The sequence below is a fragment of the Colossoma macropomum genome, unplaced genomic scaffold, assembly GCF_904425465.1.
Source record: "Colossoma macropomum unplaced genomic scaffold, Colossoma_macropomum, whole genome shotgun sequence".
Taxonomy (NCBI): domain Eukaryota; kingdom Metazoa; phylum Chordata; class Actinopteri; order Characiformes; family Serrasalmidae; genus Colossoma; species Colossoma macropomum.
The window spans coordinates 14527318-14552120 of record NW_023494810.1 but is presented as its reverse complement, the minus strand read 5'-3'; the positions used below and the strand labels follow the sequence as shown (position 1 = coordinate 14552120).

Sequence of the window (24803 nt, the reverse complement as noted above, 5' to 3'; positions counted from 1 at the left end):
CGGCTGTTTCTATCTCAGAGCGATGCAGAGAAACTTGTCGATGCGTTTGTTTAGCAGAGTTGATCACTGTAATGATCTTCTCACTGGAGAAAACAGCCCATCCTCCACAACTCGTACAGAACACAGCAGCACAGACCCTCACAACACTAACACAGAGAGTTCATATCACCCCCCGTTTACACTGCTCTGACTGCCTGGATCTTTTAGGAGAGATTTTAAAGCTCTGCTCCTGGTTTTTAAAGCTCTAAATGACCTTAAAGCTCTTGGATGTCTGTCTGTTTAATGATCTTAGATCTGCAGATACTGACCTGCAAACACCTTCCGTAAAATACAGAAAACATGGAGAAGCTCTTTTTGTTCTTCTGCTTCTATGTTATGTGAGGTACATAATATATGCAATGCAGTGTTTTGACTGTGGTTAAAGCCTTGGGTACACTACACCACTTTTTAAGTCTTAACAGAACATAAAAAGACTGGGCATCTCACACTATGAGTGGTTTTTGCAGATTTTTTTGGGCTAGTGAAATATTGGGGAACACACACTAAATGATTAGGAATCACAAATTCTCAACTTTTAAGCTGTTGCTGAACCGAATGGAGCTCACGCAAACTCATGCAAACTCACGCATTCTCCTGTTACTAGGAGACACAATTATAAACAAACGTGGAGCTGCTGATGCTGTTCTCTCTGCAGTTTGCGCAGCAGCAGGTAAACATGTTTAAATGAGAATCATGAATTTAAAAATGTGATCATTCTGGTAGTTTTTAGCGCTTTATACGTTAAACTCAGCTTATTAAAAAGCTTCACTCCACATGTGAGTGACGTTTCACCATTTTTCTTTGTTTACTTGCTCTATTTTCTTCTTTCTCACTCTCAGTTTTCATTGGCTGTTGCAGGAGTCTGTTTACATTAAGTCGCTGGCCAGTTTACACTAGTTTACTCTAGATTACAATCAGAGTCGGGTCGAAAACAATCAAACATCTGATAAAATCCAACTGTTCTAAGCATGACTAAATGTGTAAAAAAGAAGAGATCAACTACACAAACCTAATAAGAGACAAAGACATAAGGAATGCTTCCTCTGAAATGCATGAAGCTACTGCTAAAGCGTCATCATTGGAGCTCAACACGCTTGGAGGAGAAAACTAATCTCTAATTCTTTTACATCAGCTATTAAAATGTAAATAGTCAGACTCAATATTAGCAGATACTTGATATGAAATGTTCTTGGCCATAAACATACTCAGACATCCATGCTATGGAATAAAAGGCTGTGGTAAAACAGAGCGCAGTTATCTCACCACAGTTCACTTCATCAGCTCCGTTCTCGCAGTCGTTCTCCTTGTCGCAGGTCCAGGCCATAGGGATGCAGCGGCCGCTGGGACAGGCGAAGAAATTGGGGGGACACTTCCTCTTCCCGGCATCTGTGGGACCTAAGGAGGATATAAAAAAGGAGTGAGGGATGAGGTGAAGTTATTGGAGTGTGATGTGTTAGAGAACACACTGCGTGCTCTTCTGTACACACACTGCTGAGTGAGCGAGAACAAGCAAGTTTGTGAGCAATAATATAAATTTATCTTATAAAGACAGTACTGTGCAAAAGTCTTAGGCACGTAAACACAAAATAAATACAGAACAAAGCACTTATAAGAATTTATTCATTAAAAAAAGTAGTCCATATCTTATAAAGTAGTTTGGGGAACAAATTCTGGCTCCAGATTTCTTCTCCAGAGTCATATCGATTTATTAAATTCCATTAGAAGCTCCTGATTTAATGTAATGAAGTATTGATTAGATAAAGCAGGTATTGGCTGATAACTATAAACAATACTGGGCTTAATCAAGGAGAGAGCAGGAAAAGGCTAAGCAACCATTTACATACATAAAATGAATACACTATAAATGTATACACTAATTGCTGTATTAACATTATTTGTATTTCTTCTACTATTAATACTATTTTTCTAAACTCATAAAAAACTTATTCCTAGATCAATAGCTTTTTAAATGTAACCATTTACACAGTACATGATAAAAAGAAACTATATTGATAAGAAAAGTTTATAACACAATATTTTTCTGATTTTATTCTGGCTCTTAACACTATGCAAACATTTCATGATAATTTTTTCATGACAATTTTTGCATAATTAAGATTTTAATGTGTCAAAAAAAAAAAAACATTTATGAATTGTAGGAACCAGAAGTCCACCTCTAAAAGCTCCCTTACAGAAAGTTATTACATGGAATGGCTGAATACACTGCCTGATGCCTGAGACATGATAGTGGTGAGTAGGTTTTGGCCCAGTAGTTTTGTGATCAGATTGTTGATCTAAAAGGTATTTTAATCAATTTATTTTAATCCATTTATGGTGGAATCATACAAGAAGGGTGTTGTAAGGTACGTACTTTGAGTATGTGCTGATTTCTCACCATAACATATTTTTAATGAAACAAACTCTTACTTTAGAAAACTAAAACTACTACCTGAAACTACTTTTCATGTGTCCTATGTTGTATCTATGATCAGTTCTTGTTCATAAGTCCCATGTGTATGTGGGTTGGGGCTAGAATAGTGGGGTTGTTATTTTTTGTGTTTTTTTTCTTCCCATTAAACAGGAAATAATTAATGAACACACACACACCCACCCAAAATTATTGAAACTAAACTGGAGTTGAAAACCAAAACAAACAAGGACACTGTTACGAAGCACCAAAAGCTACATGAGCACTAATAAAGCACTCCCTTGTGGAGAATCTTCAGCCTGATAAATGTGAGTGAGCAGGCAGGCAGGCAGGCAGACAGATACTAGTTCTTACAGATATGTATAAGATTTATAGAGTAACACAGACATAAATATTACAGTTTGAAAACTGTTATTAATTTTTGTGTAATTACCTCAACACTGCCATGTCCACGAGGTGCTTTGCCTCTAAAAACTAATGTATATTTCAAAACTATAATTACCCTGCTTTGTGTGAAAATGCTGTAATGCTGCTTTGTGACAATGTACTTTCTAAAAAAGTGACTTTAGAAATTATAGGTTGAACTGTTATGGAAATTATGAGCTGACACGATTCATAAATATTTATAGAGATTTTGACTGAATGAATCTGGACTAGTATGACAGAAAACTGTCACATCACTGTGCATCCCTAAGACAGATAAAATTAAATTAGTATGGCTGCATGTTACCTGGACAGTAGCTCTCGTCTGAGAAGTCTCCGCAGTCATTGGAGCCGTCACAAACCCAGGACGGAGCGTAGCACAGCGTGGTGAACTCGCACCTCTGATAGGTCACACCTTTCACTCCCAGACGGAAGTAGCTGGAGCAGTCCGTAGCAGCTGAGGAGGACAGAGCAAATTTGAGATTAAACACACACTAGCTCAGGGGTGTCCAAAGTCCGACCCCAGGGCCACTTGCAGCCACAGACGGATTTTAATCAACCCCTGTCTTCTGTTTTAGAGTGTGTTCTAAGTTGCCCTCCAGCCACTGCAGTTCTTCCTTTCACCTGATGGTGGCAGCAGTGCTGTAAAATTACAGTGTAACGTGCCACACTGCTGTAACGAAGTTAGCTAAAGTTTGAGAGTCTTTCCTTTCCGACTAGACTTGCAGCTTCATTTACTGACCACATTTAGTCCAGACTACAGACATAAAGCTCGAACTAACGCTGAGAACCAGAGATTTTGATGGGAATTTGAACAGTTTTTCATCAAGAGCTGCAGCAAATGAGCCTCATATTTCAAAAGACTATAAATATTACCAATTTTACATCAACAGACATAAAACAGCTTAAACGTTACAGTAAACATTCAGGAGAGAAACTAAAGCAGCTGCAGCTCCCAGAGTCTCACAGCACCGACTTCTTATTAGAGCTAATTCAAGGTCAAGATATATAAATGCTTTAAAGAAGAACATGATCTAAAAAAATGAAATTTTATAGGTTTTTGTTTAGATTGTCTCACTTGAATAGGAATATACTTAATACATTAGTCTCCTTCTGTTACTCTTAAACACTTAATTTGCTATAAGTGAAAATTGCACAGAATGATCAGAAAGGAAGCTTCATGCATCTTTATACAGTAACAGGAAACAGAGCAGCTCATAGAAAGCTCTGATTCTACACAGTGATATGTTTCACTCTGACCAGCATGGACATGCACGTGCCGTAACTCCTCTGGCGGCAGATTTATACTGGTTTAAAAACAGGTCTGTAGTGAAGACAAAGTTTCTCACGGCAGTTCATCTCATCGCTGGCGTCTTCACAGTCCACCACCTGGTTACAGCGGCTGGAGTTGGAGATGCACCTTCCGTCCCGACACTGGAACTGATCTGATGTGCACAAGGTCGCTGGGGAACACATACATATCAATTAGAATGATAAATAATTTCCTCTGCATATGAGCAGCGACAGAACTCTTCAGCAGGACGGTTGCACCAGGTTTCCATGAGTTTATACCAGGGGTTGGCAACATGTGGCTCTTTTACTGCCCTGTTTAGGCTCCACAACAGAAATAGACTTTTAGCTAAAAATAAAATAATCCTCCTTTAAAGTTAAATAAAGCTCTGCTGATCGTTCTAACACAGTTTTAACTATACATGGTCTTAAACACTGGAGTTAACGTACAACTGCTAATTCACCCTTTAACCCTGAAGATTGGCGCCCAGACTGCTGGTCACCATAGCAACATGGACAACAGTCTCGCCTAGCTAATAGCTAATAAAAAGGCCAAGAGAAAGATTTACAACGAACATCAATAATTTGGAGACGAATGGACTTATTTGCATTTATAATCACTTCAGCTGGTTTCCTGATATGTTTAATCAGCAGTGAGAAACTGTAAAACACTAAAAAGTTGTGAAGATGAAGTCAGTTCACCAGCTTCTTGTTCGAATTTTCCCGTTCCACCTTAAATGGCGCAGCAGTTACATTCTGACGCCTCAGGTGCCATTTAAGCTGGAGCATGAAAATTTGAACAACAAGCTGGCGAATGAGAAGCTGACTTCAGCCTCGCAAAAATTAAGCGTTGAGACATTTTACAAGAAACTATTCTACTTTTGTGGAAAAGTTTCCTGCTGGTGATGTGAGAAAAGCAGCTATAGCTGAGCTAAAGCTTAAAGCAGAGCAAAGTAAATGCGTTTTTGTTAATATTATATTTTTTAGTCTAAACTACATTAACACATACTGAGACATATTTACAGCCTAGATGGTAAAACTTTACTTCAATAAAATGGACATAACACATTGTGGCTCCCAAGCTGGATCGATTTTTGTTGAAAGGACAAAATGGCTCTTCTTAACATTTGGGTCATGACCCCTAGTTTATACCCAAGTTTGTGCTTAAAGTCTTTACTGAGTCCTTAGTTACACTAGTTATTTCCAAACTATCCTTTTACTAAATTTGGTTGCAATACATATCCATAAGTCGTGTCTCAACTAGTAATAACATGCTTTAACATGACGATAACAAGCAAAGAACCGATCAGTAAACCTGCTGCCACGGAAATGCAATAGCAGCTGCTCTGACTTTTAGTTAAACTGAATAAAACTACAACCCTATTTCCAAAAAAGTTGGGACGCTGTGCAGAATGTGAATAAAAATAGAAAGCAATGATGTGCAAATCATGTAAACCATAATTTCAAAAGGCAAATAGGACAAAGACAACATATCAAATGTTGAAACTGAGAAATTTTACTGTTTTTGAAAAATATATGCTTATTTTGAACTTGAACACATGCAGAATGTGGTTTGGCACCGTCTTGCTGAAATAAACAAGGCCTTCCCTGAAAAAGACGTTGTCTGGATGGCAGCATATGTTGCCAAAACATGTATGTATCGTTCAGCATTAATGGTGCCTTCACAGATGTGCACATCACCCATGCCATGTGCACTAATGCACCCATATACCATTTTGAATACTGGCTTTTGAACCGTGCACTGATAACAAGCTGAGTGGTCTTTAGCCCGGAGGACACAGTGTCCATGATTTCCAAAAAGATTTTCAAATGTTGATTTGTTTGTGAAGGACACTTTTCCACTTCACCTCAGTCCATTTTAAATGAGCTCAGGCCCAGAGATGGTGGCAGCATTTCAGGATCATGTATATATATGGCTTCTTGTTTGTGTTAGAGTTTTAATTAGCATTTGTGGATGGAGCGTCAAACTGTTTTCACAGACAGTGGTTTTCAGAAGTGTTACTGAGCCCATGCAGTGATTTACACTACAGAATCATGTCTGTTTTTTAAAGCAGTGCTGCCTGAGGGCCTGAAGATCATGGTCAGCCAGTATTGGTTTTTGGCCTTGTCCCTTGCATACAGAGATTTCTCCAGATTATTTCAATCCTTTAATGATATTATATGCCGTAGACGATGAAAAGCAAAAGTTCTTTGCTATTTTATGTTGAGAAACGTTATTCTTGAATTGTTGCACTATTTGCTCGTAAAGTATTTCACAGAGTAGTGAACCCCTCCTCATCTTTACTCATCCTCTCTGGGATGCTCTTTTTATACTCAATCATGTTACTGAACTTGTTACATGTTACTTAAGCATTACACAACTTTACCAGCCTTTTGTTGCCCCCGTTCCAACTTTTTTGGAACTTGTTGATGGCATCAAATTCAAAATGGGCATTTATTTTTCAAAAAACAATAAAATTTCTCAGGTTTAACATTTGATATGTTGTCTTTGAAGCATTTTCAGTAATATAGGGTTTAAATGATTTGCACATCATTGTATTTTGTTTTTATTTATATTTTTATAACGTGCCAACTTCTTTGGAAATGGGGTTGTATGTTTATGGGCAGAACTTACTATTTATAATTATTGTTGATTACTGTCACTCACATGTCACTAATGTAAATAACATTATAGTAACTTAAGAATTTTAGTAACTTAAGAATTTTAGTAGTTGTGATGCTTTTTCTCCATATAGATTATCCTCAGCTACCATTGAAGGTAATTTGCATGCATGGGTGCAAAAAAAGCTTTAAAAAACTGCCAAACCGGACTAAGATGATGCTGATGGATAAAGATCTCCATGCTGAAGAAGAGAACCTCACCTAAACGGAACAAAACTTTTCACAGTTAGTCAGTACTTTTCTCACCGTTACAGAAGAGCTCGTCTGAGTTGTCTCCACAGTCATTACGGCCGTTACACCAGGAACCGTGCCTGACACAGCGGCCATTCACGCACCGCTTGTAGCCCTTTTTGCAGTCGCGGTTAGCTAAACACAAAAACACAATATGTTTAGAGGTATCAACACAGTGGTGAAGACATTTTTATATTGCAGATGCTGAGAGGACGCCTTTCTTCGGACGAAATACGGTTCTGTTTGAAGGCATTTCAGGTGTCTTGTTCGTGACGCCCCTGTGACATGGTTGTTTTAGGCCCCTTCCACATATTTTTGAAAACAGTTTTTCACAGTTTCCTGTCCACACAAAAACGCCTTTTTCTTTTATCTGAGATTTTAGAAAAAAAAACAAAAAAAAATACAAACGGCTTTCAAAACGCTGACGTTTCGCTATTTAGCGCTGGAATTCCTCTCAGTTCTTATACATGGGGCGTCACACCTTGATGGCTAATATTACAAAATAGCTCAATAATAAGATCAATAAGATACATGGCTTAAATAATCACTAACCAAAGTAAAATTTGAAATAAAGTAATTTAAATAAGGTGAAAAGCCAGAAAATCAGGTGTCGTAGCCATGAAAGTGAAAACAAGCCCATGGCAAGCAGTAAGTTTTCTTTGGTTTTTTTTAAGCTTTTATTTTCTGGCAGGAACTGGACTTCGGATCTGTGTGAAATATTGAATTACGGAGGTCTGACAGCCTGCAGGTCAAAGTTTAGTGTGTCAAAGTCTACACCCACACTGACACACAGCACTTACTGCAGTAGGACTGCTTCTCATCCGACCTGTCTTTGCAGTGCGCCATGCCGTCGCAGGTTAGCGTGTAGTTAATGCAATCTCCATTCCCGCACTCGAAATCATATATGCTGCTGCATGAAGAGTTCAGAGCTGAAGAACACAGAACAGCACAGTTACATTTAGCAGTAGTCACTGCAACAGACAGAGCACAGACACATTAAATAGACGCATTCATATTTTTTTCCAACTGAAAATCATACAATGTCAAAAAACACATAAGCAAGTCTATTTAAGATTACTTAAACTGACACTGTTTGACTGCAAACATGATGATATAGATATACGCTATGTCCAAAAGTATCCAGACGCCTCTGCGAGTGGGTGAATTCAGCTACTTTAAGGTGACACAGCTTGTATAATCTGCATAGAAAAGCACTGACCAACAGAATGGGACACTCTGGAGCAGCTGCACATGAGCCTAAGGTCTCCTTTCCCAATGCTAAGTGTTGGCTAGAGGGGTATAAAGCCCCCCTCCATTGGGCTGTGGAGCAGTGGAACTGTGTTCTCTGTAGTGATGGAGCTCCATTCAATACCTTTGGAATAAGTTGGAGTGATCCAGAACTGACCATCCAACATCAGTACCCGACCTCATTAATGCCGAATCAAATCCTCACAGCAATGTTCTAACATCTAGTATATAGCCTTCCCAGAAGAGTAGAGGCTCTTACTGCAGCACAAACTCACTATTAATACCAGAAGAATTGCTGGTGTCTACAAACTTTCGGGCTTCATAGCTTCAAAACTTCAGTTCAGACACCTGCATGCCTCGGCTGATCAAATAAAGTGGGCAAGTGCATTTTGTATAATTTTAATTTTTCACTGGACTTCTCCTTCTATGATGTTTTAGCTGGAAGAAGCGAATATGTATGTGGCATTGAAATGGAAATGGACAGCGTGTAGTTCATGCCCTCTTACAGACACAAGTGTTGTCCTCCTGGAGTTTTCGATCTCCACGGCAAGTGCAGTTGACCTTGCCCTCGGACGACAGCAGGCACAGGTCCTGACAGCCTCCATTATTGAGTCTGCAGAGCGAGAACTCGCCTGCAAAAACAAACACATCCAGAACTTTTTAATCCTTTATTTGCAGAGTAATTCTCATGATTTCTATATACTTGTATACAAAAGTCTTACCATCCCCTCCTCGGTCAAACTACACATTTCTGTTGATTATATGAGTGTAAATAACTTAACACACCCTCTATGGGGAACACACTTAAATATGCAATTTTTCAACTAATTTTAGTGCACAGACTTTAACATATTGGAAGAGATAAAACAGAAATTATTAAATGTGCCATAACTTTTGCACAGGCCACACTTCAGATTTAAACTTTCCCCAGTATGTTAAATTCAGCAAACATGCAGTAATTGTAGAGTAAAATGGGTGTTCTCTGTAATGTGTTAGCTTATTTATTTACTTCCTTATACTGTAAAATAGATTTTTCAGCAGACTATTCCTTTAACTGTAGGAATGTAACAGTGGCTTTTTTTCAAATAATATCTGCATTTCTGTTTTTGTAAAGCATGTTTACTCATGAGCCCAACCACATGTCCCCACAGTGTTACACAGTCTGCCTGAGCTCTTAAGAAGCAACTGGAGTGAAATAAAAGGTTTGCAAGAGCAGAACACAGCGACAAACAAACAAACAAAAAAAAACCCACTGGTCTATTTATTGTCCTCTTTGCTTGTGCATCAGCATCAAAGTTTATCCATACACACACACACACACACACACACACACACACTGTGAACAAAGTTTATCCATACACACACACACACACACACACACACACCTACACACACACACACACACACACACACACACACACTGTGAACAAAGTTTATCCATACACACACACACACACACACACACACACACACACACACTGTGAACAAAGTTTATCCATACACACACACACACACACACACTGTGAACATCTGATTGGAGTCGCATTCCACACCAGCTCCAAATGTGGTTTGTATCCAATTTGCAGAAATCGGATTTCATCTGAGTTTTTTCTGTCCAAACTATCAAAAAATCAGCCTGGATACAATCTGGATATGGCAAAATTCAGATTTGGGCTGGCAGTCTGAACACAGCCTTACACTAGAAAAGGAAAGCTTAACAAAATCCTTTTAGTTGTTTGGTTGTTTAAACAGTGGTTGCTATGGTATTCCAAGTGGTTGTTGTTGGTAAGCAGCTGCTGTGGTATTGCAGGTGGTTGTAAGGGTGTTGGTAAGCTATTGCCACGGTACCTCAGGCAGTTGCAACATGGTTGGTCCGTGTGGCTGCTAGGCTGTTGCAAAGCAGTTGTTGTGGGCCCCTAAAGTAACGCTAAGCAATTTCCATGGTTATCCAGCTGGTTGCTAGGTAGTTGCTAGGACTACCTAGTAATTGCTATGCTGTAGCTAGGGTGTTGCTGTGTGGTTGCTATAGTCTTCCAGGTGGGTGCTAGGGCATTGTTGCTGGTTCTTAGGTAGCTGCTAGGTCATTGCAATAGTACTGATAGCTGGTTTTTATGGTATTCCAGGTGGTTGCTATGGTATTGGAAGTGCCTTTTTTGGTGTTGTTCACCTGGAAGGCTGGGGGCTAGCACATTCCTCCTCCAAGACATGTAAAGCTCCACTGTATCTTTGCAAACTGCTGCTAAAGCAAAGTCATTGGACAGCTCAATGCGCTTGGAAGAGAGCGCATTGAGTTTCCCAAACATCTAAGATTCCTTCCTTTTTGGTAATGCTGTGACAAAGATGCTGATTATTGGTGTGTTATCAGTGATACTTTTGAAGATATCAATAATACAGTAGGTTTGTCGATATTGGCTGATATCATGGTTTAACTGATATATCAGGCTGTAATATGCACTTATGTGCACACAGTAAGTAATCAAATACCCAAATCAACAAGAGTACAATAATCAAAGCGAAAGCAATGTATATCAATGCAAACCAACACTGTACATACAGAGCTCCATCAAGCAGCCAGTAATCCAGCCTGACACTTCCCAAATGGAATTTTCTCCGTTTCCACACGAGCGAGCGTGTGATCGCGGGTGAGGACAGGAGAAGAGGAGCTACTGAGATGTGACAAAAAGTGTTCTTCACTTGGATAAATATTGGGATAAAAGCAAACCCCCAAAAAAGTAAAAAAAAAAAAAATAAATAAAAATTCCCAGGACACATTCAGAGCTGACCTAATTTTACCTGTGTGCTCTGATATTATAGAGCCTATATGCTACATTTGCATTTAAATTTTCCACATATTGTTCACTTATAACATCTGTGTGGTTTTTAAGATAAGATAACCCTTTATTAGTCCCAACTCACAGTGCTGCCGCAGCGAAGGGACAGCAAGGCACTCAAGAAAAGAAGTGACAAGAAGAGAATCAGCAAAGAAGGTAATTAACCTTATTAATTACTTAACACGGTTACAGTTTGTTACTTATTACTGTATGGACGATATACACTCACACACACACACACACACATATGTATACACACACACACACACACACACACACACACACACACACTCAAAATTAACAATATAAACATTTTAATTAGAAAAGCTAAAAAACATTACGAGGATATTTTACACATGTTGCACATGGGATATTGACATTTATGCAACAGTCATAATTCTACATGAATTGTACATGATACACCCTCTCTTTGTCCCTTAAATTAAAATAGGCTGTTTTTGTTATGGTGTCTTTTTGATTATTAGCTATACCTCATTTCAGTAATTCTCAATCCCTTTTCTGAAGAAGAATCTTAAGACTTTTTTTTACCTGTTTTTGTGAATTAATTTCGCTTTGTTTTAGAAACTCTAGATCTTTTAAGAATAATCTTAACAATTTCCCTTTGAGAATTATTTTATGGATTTTGTTTTAAGAAATTCTTTTTTTTTATTGAATCATACAACTCTTCTTTTTAGACGTGTTTATATGAATTTTGAATTTGTTCATTTTGCGTTGTATGAAAAGTGTACTATATAACTTAAATGTGTTATTATTGTTATATGAACTTATATTTTAAAGAATTGGAGCACGTAGGTGTTTAACTGGTATCCTAATGCAATTATATAGTCCATTTTTTTGTGATCTCAATATTAAACATGAATTCCGTTTTGAATTTCCGGTGCCGGTGTTGCAGATCACTCTGGTAAAGCCGTGCTGGAAATCTGCCACCACAGGCAGAGGAGATGGGCGGAGGGTATTATTTAGGACAGAACTGCAGATGGGGCGTCATCTGAAGAGCAGCCTGTTCGGCGGACAGTGAGAACGGGCTGTATCACAGTTAGATTGGCACAGTGAGCCGCACTGATTGTGTGGTGATAGCTTCACTCTGCGGCTGTATGGAGTTCTTCTTGGTCATGTCAGTTTCTGTGATTACTTTTGGCACGTAATTACCAGCTGAGGCGCAAGAACAGAGAGCAGGAAAACACAAACACGCACACACATCGCACGAAAAGATGAAATGCAGACATAAACCGACTGCTCACACTTTCACGCTCAACTGAATGTGACCATCAAAAGTTTGGGAACAACTCGGTGCTGGCTTTAAAATGTGACTTGCTGCTACTTAATAAAGTAAGAAAAAAACTAACTCAAATTGCCTAGAGGCCACTAGCCAGGTGGTCTCCAAAGGAACCCAGTTTAAAAAAAAACATATCTTAATTTTTTAAAGCATTTTAACTATGTAACAAACAGTATAACGCAAATGACTGAGATTTTTTTTTATTTAAATTAACATAATGGAAAAAATAAACTATAGAAATATAGAATGTGCCAAATGTTGCTGCATACAAATGTAAACATTCATTTAAACACTTTGTCAATGTTTATGAGCAACTCTGTCAACACAAACTACAACTATTATCATTATGACTTTGTTATTATTGTTAATATTGTATTATGTATTATTCTTACCTCAACTAATAAGTTAACACATCCTCTAAAGTGAACGCACTTACAGCTACTACAGCTCTTTCAAACATCTCCACTTCTGTTTTCGTAAATCATGTTTACTCATGAGCCCAAAACGCTGTCCCTTCAGTGTCACACAACAGTCTGTCTGAGCTCTTACTGAGTCTAAGAAACTGGAGTGAAATAAAAGGTTTATAAGAGAAAAAAAAAACAAAAAACAAAAAAAAACACTGGCCTATTTATCGTTCTGCTTGCATGCACATCAGCACAGGACGCAAGTTGATCCACAAAGTAAAAAAAAAATCAATTAAATTATTTAATAAAGTCTAACTTTTCAGTTACTTTTTACCTTTTCCAACAAATACAAAAAGTTGCACATTTGCAGTTGATACCAACTATATAAATAATGTTCTGATAGTTTAAGTTAAATATGACAAATACGAACTAGAAAGGGAAAACTTGACAAAGACCATTTAGTTAAGAGTTATTTTCACTGTTTGGTTGTCTAAACAGCTGTTGCTATGCTATTCCAGGTGGTTGCAAGGGAGTTGGCAGTTTGTTTCCATGGTATTCTGTCCGATGGCTATTTTGGTAAGATACTACTACTAGTAGTACTAGTAGTACAAATACATAGTATTTAATAAAGCCATCTAAATGCTTTCACATGATGGACAAGAAGCTCCACACAGTGGACAGCACAGAGCTCAGCTATGGCACACAGGAAGAATCATAGAAAAGCACCAACAAACATAATAATTTGACAGTTTTCTTTTCCAAACTATTGTTAAAAGCACATTAATTTGGTCCAAAGGTACATTAAACACCTGAAAGACTTGAGAGCTGACATCACAATAAGATCATGAAAAGCAAGGCCTGTATATTACACGTGACATTATTTGCACGTTAAGCCTGATTAGGCTTTAATATGAAATATACATAAACATATACATTTGTATTTAAAAAAGAAAAAAACATTTGAGAAGCTTTGTGTCCCCAAACTCTTGACACTGGCTGCTGCTGCTGGAGCTATTCAAACGCAGTGAAGTGGATAACAGCGCGGAGCAGACGGCTGACCCATAAAATAGCATCTGTACTCCGAAGTCACATTCAGAGACGCACCAAAAACGACGTTGCAGAAATCTTAGAAACTCTTTGTGCAATTTCAGGCCTGCTTTTTTCAGTCAGCGATGAAAAAACCTGACATACATTCTCAGTAGCCACGTTTACATGCAGCCTAATAATCTGATAATAATTTGACTAATAGATTAATTGGAATAGAATAAGTCCATTCATACACCTCAATCGGAGTAGACCAGTCTGATTGAGGCCATTCGGAATACAATTTCTATCCAATTGAATAAGGTGGGTAATCCTGTAAATAATCCGTTAAACAGAAGAATAATAACCATGTAAACGTCTGTATCTGACTACATTCCCAATCGGATAGTTGAAGTAGGATCTGCCCATGTGTGTCGCATCATAGCAAGTTTAGAACATTCAACATGGCAGGAGCAGATACTGGTCTTTAGAGGAGACGAAGTTTATTCTCTGAACTTTATAAGATTCTGTTTTCCTCAGTCTGACATCATTTTAAAGTAATTAAAAACACAAGCTCCGCTCACTGCTGCTCGTCTCACTCTGACTGGATTCACGTGATGCTTGTTGTCATGGAAACACCTTCACTAAGTGGTTCTCTACACATGCGCATAATTTTGAATGAGATTACTTGTAGTGTGCACGTAAACTGAGATTTCTCATCAGATTATTGAGTGGAGTGATTTAAACACCTCAGTCTTAATCTGTAATCAGAATGTATTCAATCAGATTGGCAAAAATCTTTGTATGTAAACACAGCCAGTGAAGATTTTCTCTCAGGCTGAGACTTACAGCTGTTGGTGTCGTTGGCTACAGCGATGATTCCCATTGGCTGTTGAGGGATGTCAGCGCGCAGGACCTTCATATCGGAGCCCACAAACTTGCCAGCTCGGAGGACGGCCCTGCGCACCCAGTCAGTCCAGAAGATCTGGTCACCATAAACGGCCAGGCCAAACGGGTGCACTGGCTCATTCTTCAGAATCACCTACAGAGACAACACCCTCAGATTAAAACTATGCCGTTATTCAATTACTTCAAGATCCGAACGCTATTCTGTTAACTGCTTAGTGGAAGAGGAACTGTTTTGGACCTTAGTTCTTCTTCCATTAAGGCGTTAAAGGAAAAGTCCAGCCAAAAATAAAATTTATACTATCCCTCCACCCCCTCCACTCACTGCAGCTATGAAGCTAATGTAGCTAACATGTAACGGAAGCTTCTATCCCACCTAAATTAATACCTGCCCACCTGTTAAAGAGCCTGTATCATGGAAATTCAACTTTTTTTTGTTTTTTGATATAGTGTGTAAACGTGTACCATTCACTTCTTACTTCACTACCCAACATATGCATCCATCAATTCAGCCTACAGTAGTTCAGCCTCACCCATTCACACTGAGGTTAAATGGAGTGTTTTAGCCTGGGCTGATTCTTGTATGATGCACAATTCAGGACAGCCAATCAGATTAAGAGTTAATTTACATACATTAGTCTTAAAATCTGCAGACATAAGAACAGCCTGTTTACAAAGTGGCTTGAAAATGATCATGTAAAAATGAATGACTGTTTTGGTTCACAAAACCACAGAAATTTCAAAAACTTTTACCTCAGTAAAAATAAAATATATTAAAAAAAAATTAAAATAAGCCTCTTAAACTAATCTCTAACAGACTTTGTGGTTTCTGTCTGACATACACAACATAGAAATGCTAAAGTAAATTTCTGTGTTGAAATATTTAAAAGAAAATGGACAAACAGTCGTGACTGACGATTAATAAAAACATACTTAGTTCAGGTCTTACACGTTAGATTAACTACCAACATAAACAGGAAGTGGGGCCAGATTCGTGAAAAGCAACACTCTAGTCCTGGAAGTTGTTAGGAATGGAAAACAGCAGCAGCAGCTCTATGTCAGAACTCTTCTCTGAAAGAGCCACTGTATAACTGATACATACAAGCTCAGGTCCAAGACAATGTCTGTTACAAGCTTCAGATAAAACACATGGAATGACTTTTACAAGCTACAAATGTCTGTGTTTAATCTAGAATGGTCAAATGTTCATGTGCACCAGTGTTAGCTTAGTGCTAACACACTATTAGAAATCACATGGGGTGCTTGCAGAAAATAGCATTATCTTTGAGATGCTGTTTTCCCGTTTTTTCACTGAGTATTGACATTTCTGGCCCAAATTGAAGGACTAACAGTCATGGTTGCCACTGGAAAATTGTGTATACATTGTTTACAAACTGTGTAAATGTGTAATTATCTTGTAACAGTATCATCAGAGTCACTGTCAACTCTGTAGAAGTATATTAATGAAGTACAACGTGAGGCATGTGAGGCATGAAAGAGCTGCACTTGTGCACAGGACTCACGTAGCGGTGGCTGCCGTCATACTCGCAGCGCTCGATCTTGTCCAGCGTGGCGTCAGTAAAGTAGAGCTTTTCAGCACGGTGGTCGATGGCCAGGCCGTTGGGCGTGCGGATATCCGTCCCAATGATCACCAACACGTTAGAGCCGGACAGCTGGGCACGCATGATGCTTGGAGACTGCTCGTTCCAGTTGGTCCAGAACATCAGGCTGAAGAAAAAAGAGGGAGAAAGAAGGGAGGCTTACTGTTAAAGCAGTACTTCAAAAGGTTGCACAATTGTATCCTCATCTTAAACGTCTGGGATGTTTGAAGATTAGCAGTTAGCACCAAGCTAATTGGTAGGTTGATAACAGAGATGGTAACCTTTCATAAAAGACCTTTCCTGTCAGCCTTGCTAAAGTTATGCGTGGTCATTGCTGCTATGATGCTCTACTGCAGCAATTCTCGATAAGGCTTCTTTTAAGGTTCTTTTATTACAGAAACACCTTCAGTCTGAAGAACAGAACTGAAGAGTTACACACAGTAAATATGGTGTTAAAAGGAAAGAGGCAAACAACTTGAAATGGCTGGCAAACACATAGTTTGATGGCTAATTTGTGCTAAAGTTTTCATTTCATAAAGTTTTAATGAGTTACATATCAAATCCCCTCAAGCTTACCTAAGTTTCAGCTGGATAATTATTCTAGCTAACTACTATACTTAGAAGCTACAGACTAACCACCAGTTAAATTATTTTGCCTTTTCTTTAAACACCTCAATTACTGCATGTAGTACTTCAGTTCTGTACTTTCATGCAACTAATTGCATGCTTTGAATTGCCTGCAACATAATTTCCATGCAACTTGACAGTTACATGAATTCAAAAAAGTTTCATGCAACACATACAGGTACTCCACTAGTTAGCCAAAATAGCAGCTCGCGATACTGGATACACTGCGTCATTCTAGCTATAAAGTTATTTGCAAGGTGTTTTGTTATTTGCAGCATTTCTACATCTTTATGTATTGTTTTTCCAGCTGCAGCTGCCATTCTTTTTTCCCCAACATCTATATATTAGTCTTTTATCTATCTATCTATCTATCTAGAGCTCTGTACTGTGTATCTGAGTTTATGTCTGTTGTGTGTATGTTAAGCGTTTGAAAACAAATGTTTAATTAGTCTTTACTTCGATAGTCTACTTTATATCTCACATTCTGTCCTAAAAGCACTGCAAGTTTATTGAGGAACATCTCAGTGTTCTGTTATATTTTTCATCTTTTGGGTTCCAAATGAATCTGAACTCTGTATAAAATTATGGATCCCCAAAAGACGAAAAAACGACTCATCTACCTACGTAAATCCCAAAAACAGCAGGATCAAGAAAAATAAATTATTATTAGAGAAATCAGTGGTTTGAAAGTATGTTGTTTGATGTCATCATGTGATGCGTTACTGGTGTTTTTTTCATGAAACTTGTTCCACAAAGTTGAGATGGTTGCAGCTGTTGCAGGTAGATTTCAAAGTAGTTGCAGAACGCTCTGCACAATGCAACTCAAATGCAATTTAGTTTCATGTAGGTTTCGAGCAACAAAAGCTGCATGAAAGTTTCACCATATAAAGTCAGCCTGAAAGTTCATCTTGAGACTAGACTCATACTTGTATAAAGCAACTTGCAAAAGTCTTTGAGATATAAGTTTCTATTACTTTTTAGCTACAGTAGCCTCACACCTTCAGTGCTTAAGAAAGAGGAAATCTGAGTAAATTTGACTTTTCACTAAACTATTTCTTTAAAACAGTCATTCTGAGATTCAGTAATGTTGATGAGGACACTGTGGCTGCTTGTGCTGACCTCTGCATGCTATACCTGTAGTGCAAACCACACACAAGCCATCTGTACTCTGGTCACATGCATGCATGTCTAGAGGTCAAATCAAGCATCGCATACAAACGGCTGCAATTTGGCAGCAGCAGAACTTTTGTTGCTCACACTAAGGCTGCATGACACAGACAATATACTAGCATTATGACTCTACTGCAATACTTGTAATAGATTAAAAACAATAATCTGACATATCCATCAAAAACAATAGAATATCCGGTTTGCCACTGACCACCTAGTGCCAGTACAGTTGTGTGCAAAAGTTTGGGTGCCCACTGTCAAATTCTGTGTTGTTGATTTTCTAAGTGTAAATAAATGAACACATCCTCTGCAGAGACACACATCCGCACATTTTAATATAAAAATGCTGCTTATTTACTGAATTTATCATATTAGGAAAGAAATAAAACATAAAATGTGGCCTGAGCAAAGGTTTCCCTGTATATTAAACTCAGCAAATGAATAGAAACTGCACTAAAATAAGAAGAAAATGTCATTTTAAAAAGGTTGCCTGCAGAGCACGTGGTAATTGATTATTAACTTAGAAAAATCAAGAAAACAGAATTTGACTGGGGCTGTTCAAACTTTTTCATATGACTAAGTGCAGCAGTACAGTGTTTTTCCCCCAGGCATGGTATGATTATGGTTGGATGCCACTGTCCATTTCCCACTGTCCTGCGGAAGAGCATTTATAGACTGTTGTTAAATGTACACGGTAAGTCCAAACATTTCCAGACAGCGTGTTTAAGATTCATCCAATTCTGACACAGCTTGTATAATCTCATTAGGAAAGCACTGAACAAGAGGATCTGAAGCAGCTGCACATGACAAATCACCATGTTCAATGCCAAGTGTGAGCTAGAGGGGTATAAAGCCCCCCACCATTGGGCTGTGGAGCACCGTAGGGCTGTGGAACTGTGTTCTCTGGAGTGATGAAGCTCCATCCAATACCTTTGGGATGAGCTGGACTGATCCAGAACTGACCATCCAGCATCAGTACCTGACCTTACTAATGCTCAATCAAATCCTCACAGCAATGTTTCGACATCTAGTGTAAAGCCTTCCCAGAAGAGTAGGGGCTGTTACTGCAGCACAAACTCACTATTAACACCAGAAGAAACACTGTAGTCTACACACCTATTAATACCTTCATTTTAGGAAAAAAAAATGCTGCTGTCTTTGAAAACAACTCACTTCTGACACTCATCCAGGACGAAAGCTCTCGGGATGGTCATCTCCTGACATGGTGACCACTGTTTCACGGTCGAAGGCTCCCCAGCGGCTCTGGTCCACTGTGTGCCGGGTGATGGTGGAGGTGGTGTAGCTTGTCCAGTAGAGTGTGTCCCACCCTCTGTGATACGCCAGGCCTTCCACAGAGCCAACATCTGCACCAAGAGGAAAACAACTTACTGTAGAGTGTGCATTTTTGAGAGCCACACACACACACACAGATTTTATATATGTACACACACACGCGCACACACACACACACACACACACACACACATACATATATATATATATATATATATATATATATATACACTATATATACATATATATACATATATGTCAGCCTTTCGTCAGCCATCTCCCCCTCAGGCAGGTATCTGACGATTGACAGAGAATTCAAAGAGAACTCTGTCTAAACTTGAAGGACACGTCTTGTCTACTATTGTCATCATATCTTCTTCAGTATAATGTTAATTTTCACATTATTTGATGCCCAAACATTGAGCCGGGCCTTCTTTTAGAGCCTGTGTGTGTGATGTAAATACGCCTGATGCCTCTGACTGTTAAATAATTATTTCAGGCTTAGTAGTGACACTTTTAACAAAAAATAGTGCAGTTTTAAGTGTCAGATACTACAAAGTGTCTGCCACTGGCGTCAAAAGGTCTGAGGCCACATTGAAAATCCAGAACTTCTTTCATTTAAATGTAGAAACAAATAGAAAGATTTAGAATTTTGAAAGGTATGATAAGTAAATTGAATAAATATGCATGATTCTGCACAGCTTGTAGGTCATTTCACAAATTTAAGCAAATTTGTGGTTTGACCACATTGAATTTGAGACTGACCACGATAAGGTCTTTGTACACGAAGGTCAGACTTTCCTTTGAAGCTTGTGTGCCGACTTTCGGCTGGGTTTGAACTGCTCATTAGAGGCTTTTGCATGTGCTTTGGCCAATTTGAGTGCATGCTGGCTTTAATGCAAAAAGGGACATACCACCAAATACCAAAAAAGTTCTGAAATTCATAAAAATATTTTAGAAATTCTACATTTAACTCCTACTGTTCTGTTGATAATATAATTTGTGATGAAAATCTTTACATTTAATTAGAAAAGAAAACAAAAGTGCTCTTGGACCTCACTGTATGCAGCTCCAGCTCTTTTAAACCTATTAAATAAAGCGGCATATATTCTCTCAGTGCTCTTTTACCGCTGCTTGTGTTGAGGTCACTCAGGTATTCAGTCTATTCGAAGCAGCTTTGCAGTAAATAAACCAGTGAGTAAAGAAAGATTTGCAGCAGACCACTGTGGCCAGACTTCATGCAGGCCCGCTTTCATACTCAAAACGTTCCTAAAGACGTGGTTTCTCACACCAGGCTGTTACGATGAGGCCGAAAAGGGCCTGGACGCTTCTCCCCTGCACATTCTTCAGCTCTGTTTACTGCCCAAGACCATCAAAAGACCAATGAGGAGAGCCAAGAAGCGTGGTTTGTGAGCCTAGGTGGGACACTCTGTGCCTGGTTTCAATTATGTAAATGGTTCACGCGCAGTGCAATGGAAGAATTAAGTGCTAGCAGGTTTAGAAGATGTTCAAAAACTGAAATGGCATGAATGAATAATACAAACGGATTACTCATTTAAGAGCAAGCTGGAGCGAGAGGAGAGACGTTAGTGGGCTTGACAGATGACTTGCTACACTTCTATCTAAACGTATAGGGTCGTTTTGAGGCCATTAAACAGTGACTACTGAGAAAAACATGCAGAGAGAAAATTTCAGATACACAGTGCTGTGTGAAAGTCTCAGGCAGCCAAAGAATGGTTTAAAAAAATGTTTATCTCAACAGTAAAGCTGAAAAAACCTCTACATAACATCAGAATAACACAAATAACCATAAATACAGTAAGAACCGAAGAAGAATGTGTTGTTTTCAGTAATGTTATGAACATGCAGCTTAGAAGAACACAGGGTTAGAGGTGGGCGATATGGAAAAATATAATATTACGATACTTCAAGAATTTTTTAAGGATACATGATATGTCATGATATGTTTTTGACGTCTGATCAGCTGGAACAGAGAAAGAAGAGCTACATTCGAAAATATACTATCAAAAACTGTGAACACAATGACTTTTACTAAATATTCGGCACTAAATCCAGTTAAACGGGACTAATTTTGCTCTCTTTATAACGAAACAAGCAGTTAGTCAGTGTCTACAAGTACTGACGATAAACACAATATGCTCAGAAAAGCAATCTGTATTATATTGTGACACAATTTATCATAGTAACGATAAATATTCACATTGTCCTGCCCTAGTTCTGGTTCTGAAATCTGATTGGATATGCCACATTTTAAGCTGTTGTAATAAAACAACAAAATATTGTATTTTATGTATTATGACATAATTTATCATGATATTGATATTTATTATCGTATCACCCAGCCCTACACAGGTTTGGTTCCTGACTTCTCGCTGCTCTCCAGCCATCACAGGGATTTGTTTAGCTCCATCAGCAACACCTGATTAAACTTAATGAAGGATTCATTAGATCAACCAGGTATTGAATGATGACTGTTAATACTGTTAAGTGACCCTTATCAGTCCCTATTTGAAATTGCATTTTAACCCATCCGTGCAGCGAAACACCACACACACACACACACACACACACACACTAGTTAATGCACATACACTAGGGGGCAGTGAGCACACTTGCCCAGAGCGGTGGGCTGCCCTATCCATAGCACCTGTGGAGCAGTTGGGGGGTTAGGTGCCTTGCTCAAGGGCACTTCAGTCACATACTGTCGGCTCAGGATCGAAAAGGTGACTTTCCGGTCACAAGGCTGGTTCCCTAAACTCCAGCCTATGACTGCCCCAAGGAGGACAGATTTGAAAATGGTTAAGGATTGCTTGAATTATTCTAATGTTTATTATTTTTTAAGCAAAAACACACTTATTTGCCCAGATATATAGATTTACTTGGTCATTTTCTCAGACGGCCTAAGGATTTTTCTTTTTTTTACTTTGCCAATAAGGCTTTTAAATGTGAAGATAAGAGATGGCAGAACACTAATTTGTCATTTCCAATACCAATATTGGTATTCTGGACATCAGCACTAAGCAATAGTCTTTCTTCAAAATCAACCAATCTGTTAAACAATCTATTTTAATCAAAGCACTACACTTCAGAAGATGAAGTAAACATAGTCTGTGATGCTGAAACTGCTGAATCACTCTAGCAAGATCTAAACAGCTAAAATCATCACAGTGACTTAGTGCTGTTTCAGGATTGGATCACATTCATTCTTTTATTATCCTCACATCACATCCAGCACTTTCTAATCCTATCCACCTATTACCTGCTATCGGATATAGCAGATCAGAAGAAGGTATGAACTTTTATCTACGCTGCAATTACTCACTCAGATTAACATCAGTAACATTTATCATCTTTGTCAGAATAAAACCTCCAAATCTCCAAAATGGTAACTTTACAGGAAAAGCAAAAACAAACATTCTTAACTTTGAGTGAATCAGTTCATAAAGCATTGTGGTTGTGACACAGGATGCTGAGTAAAAATGTCAACTTGAGCTGAAAACAACCTCTCACTTTCACGAACAGACGATGAGCTGGCTGAGTGAGTCATTCACCAAGCACAAGTGATTCAGTACGACAAATAAAGTCAGATATCTGAACCGGATTATCTGAGACCACAGTGACCATTTGAAATCCAGATGTTAGGTGTGGGTTCGTAACCTGTTAAAGTGATAGTTTACACAACCCCCCCCACACTCTCAGAAATAAAGGTATGAAACTGTCTCTGGAGCAGTCTCCCTCTTGTCACTGAGGTGGAACCCTCAAGGGTACATCTCAATATCTTTAGTCAGGGAACATAATTGTACCATAATTCATTGACATGATATTTTCTAAGTTGTATTGACTCCACACACCCCGTCTCGTCTCCAGGCTTTTATTTTATTGTTCTGTTTTAAAACATTGGGTTAACTTTTCACCTGGAAAAAACTTATTTAAAGTTCACAACTGGATCTTAAAACCGCTGTTGTACCTTTGAGGGAACATTTACATTGTTTGTACCTTGATGAACAACAAATGTACCTGCACAGAACCTTTATTTCTAACAGCGTGCACCAAATGAGGCAGGTCCGCAAAGGTTTGGTGTCTGCTGCACGATTTACTTTTGAAAAAAGTCAGGTAGCCAAGAGCAGACCGACTTTAGGCTTCAAGAAGCCTGCTATAAGGCATGAGTCAGAAGGACAGTAAAATCTAACAGTAAATTAGGATTTTTGATATGCAAATGAACTTTTCTGTAATGTTGTATGTTTTCATATTGGGAAATCACGAGATCTCTGTCCTCTATCCTCCACCAGAGGGCAGTGCAGAGCTTGTATATTATGCTTTGGTCAGAGTTTCTAATCTCTGTAGCAGTTAATATGAAGATGTTTTTGGGAACCCAGTACTGTTTAGCCCAGTGATGGTAACAGAAAGGCTACTGCGGCCAGTTAAAGACGTCTGCACACCGGACGAAAAGCTCCTTAATGCGCAGGAGATGGTGCAGAGCTCAGCTATAACACACAGGAAGAACCACAAAAAGCAGAGATAAATATACTTATGCAATTTAATGGAATAAAACTGCTTTATTTTTGAAATATGAAATTTGATTGTGTATCACTAGTTAAGCTGGCCTTACTGTTCCAACTTACTGTTCTTCGTAATATTAGTATTAATATTTATTATTATTATTATTATTATTATTATTATTATTGTTATTATTGTTATTATACGTTCAAAAATTTAACATTTCTCGTCCAGTTTGAGCTAGAACCACAAACGCTGCACGATCATAGGGCGTATACCTGATTAGATTGCTTGTGCTTTTCTATGTAATCCGATGCACGGTTTTCGCAAAATGAACGTTCAAAGACAATATTTTTTCCCATAGGAAATGAACGACGGAATATTCGGGACATTCAAGTCTAACGGCCACAAATGATGTCACAACGCATATCTCTCACACAGACACTTATACACAGTACACACAGACTCACATGCTTACAGCCTAAGGCAGAGCAATAACAGCAAAAATAATGGATTTAAGGTGGTACTGCATTTAAGGTAACACTGAATTTAAGGTGGCAGTGAATTTAAGGAAGGTTTGGATTTAAGATTCGCAACACGTTACCAACCAACTTGGATACCATAGCAACCACATAGCAATACTTCAGCAACATCAACAGTCCTCCACTTTTTAAAGTCTTGAAGTAAATAGCTAAGTATGGGCATGTGCTGAAACAAAAATGTAATATCATGATAATTAACTGTCCTTTTACCACAGTTATCATTATCACAATACTGTTTTAAGAGAAAAAA

The 24803-nt window shown here is 38.4% G+C and overlaps 1 protein-coding gene across 1 annotated transcript in view; it reads right to left on the bottom strand.

Moving 5' to 3' along the window:
* Positions 1 to 24803, bottom strand: part of lrp1aa (low density lipoprotein receptor-related protein 1Aa) — a 258152-nt gene that overhangs the window by 51164 nt on the left and 182185 nt on the right. Inside the window, 10 exon segments of the mRNA XM_036560017.1 lie at positions 1303 to 1434; positions 3198 to 3347; positions 4240 to 4353; positions 7109 to 7228; positions 7894 to 8022; positions 8848 to 8973; positions 14746 to 14938; positions 16326 to 16530; positions 19374 to 19405; positions 19407 to 19564. Of these exon segments, the coding sequence (XP_036415910.1) occupies positions 1303 to 1434; positions 3198 to 3347; positions 4240 to 4353; positions 7109 to 7228; positions 7894 to 8022; positions 8848 to 8973; positions 14746 to 14938; positions 16326 to 16530; positions 19374 to 19405; positions 19407 to 19564 (1359 nt within the window).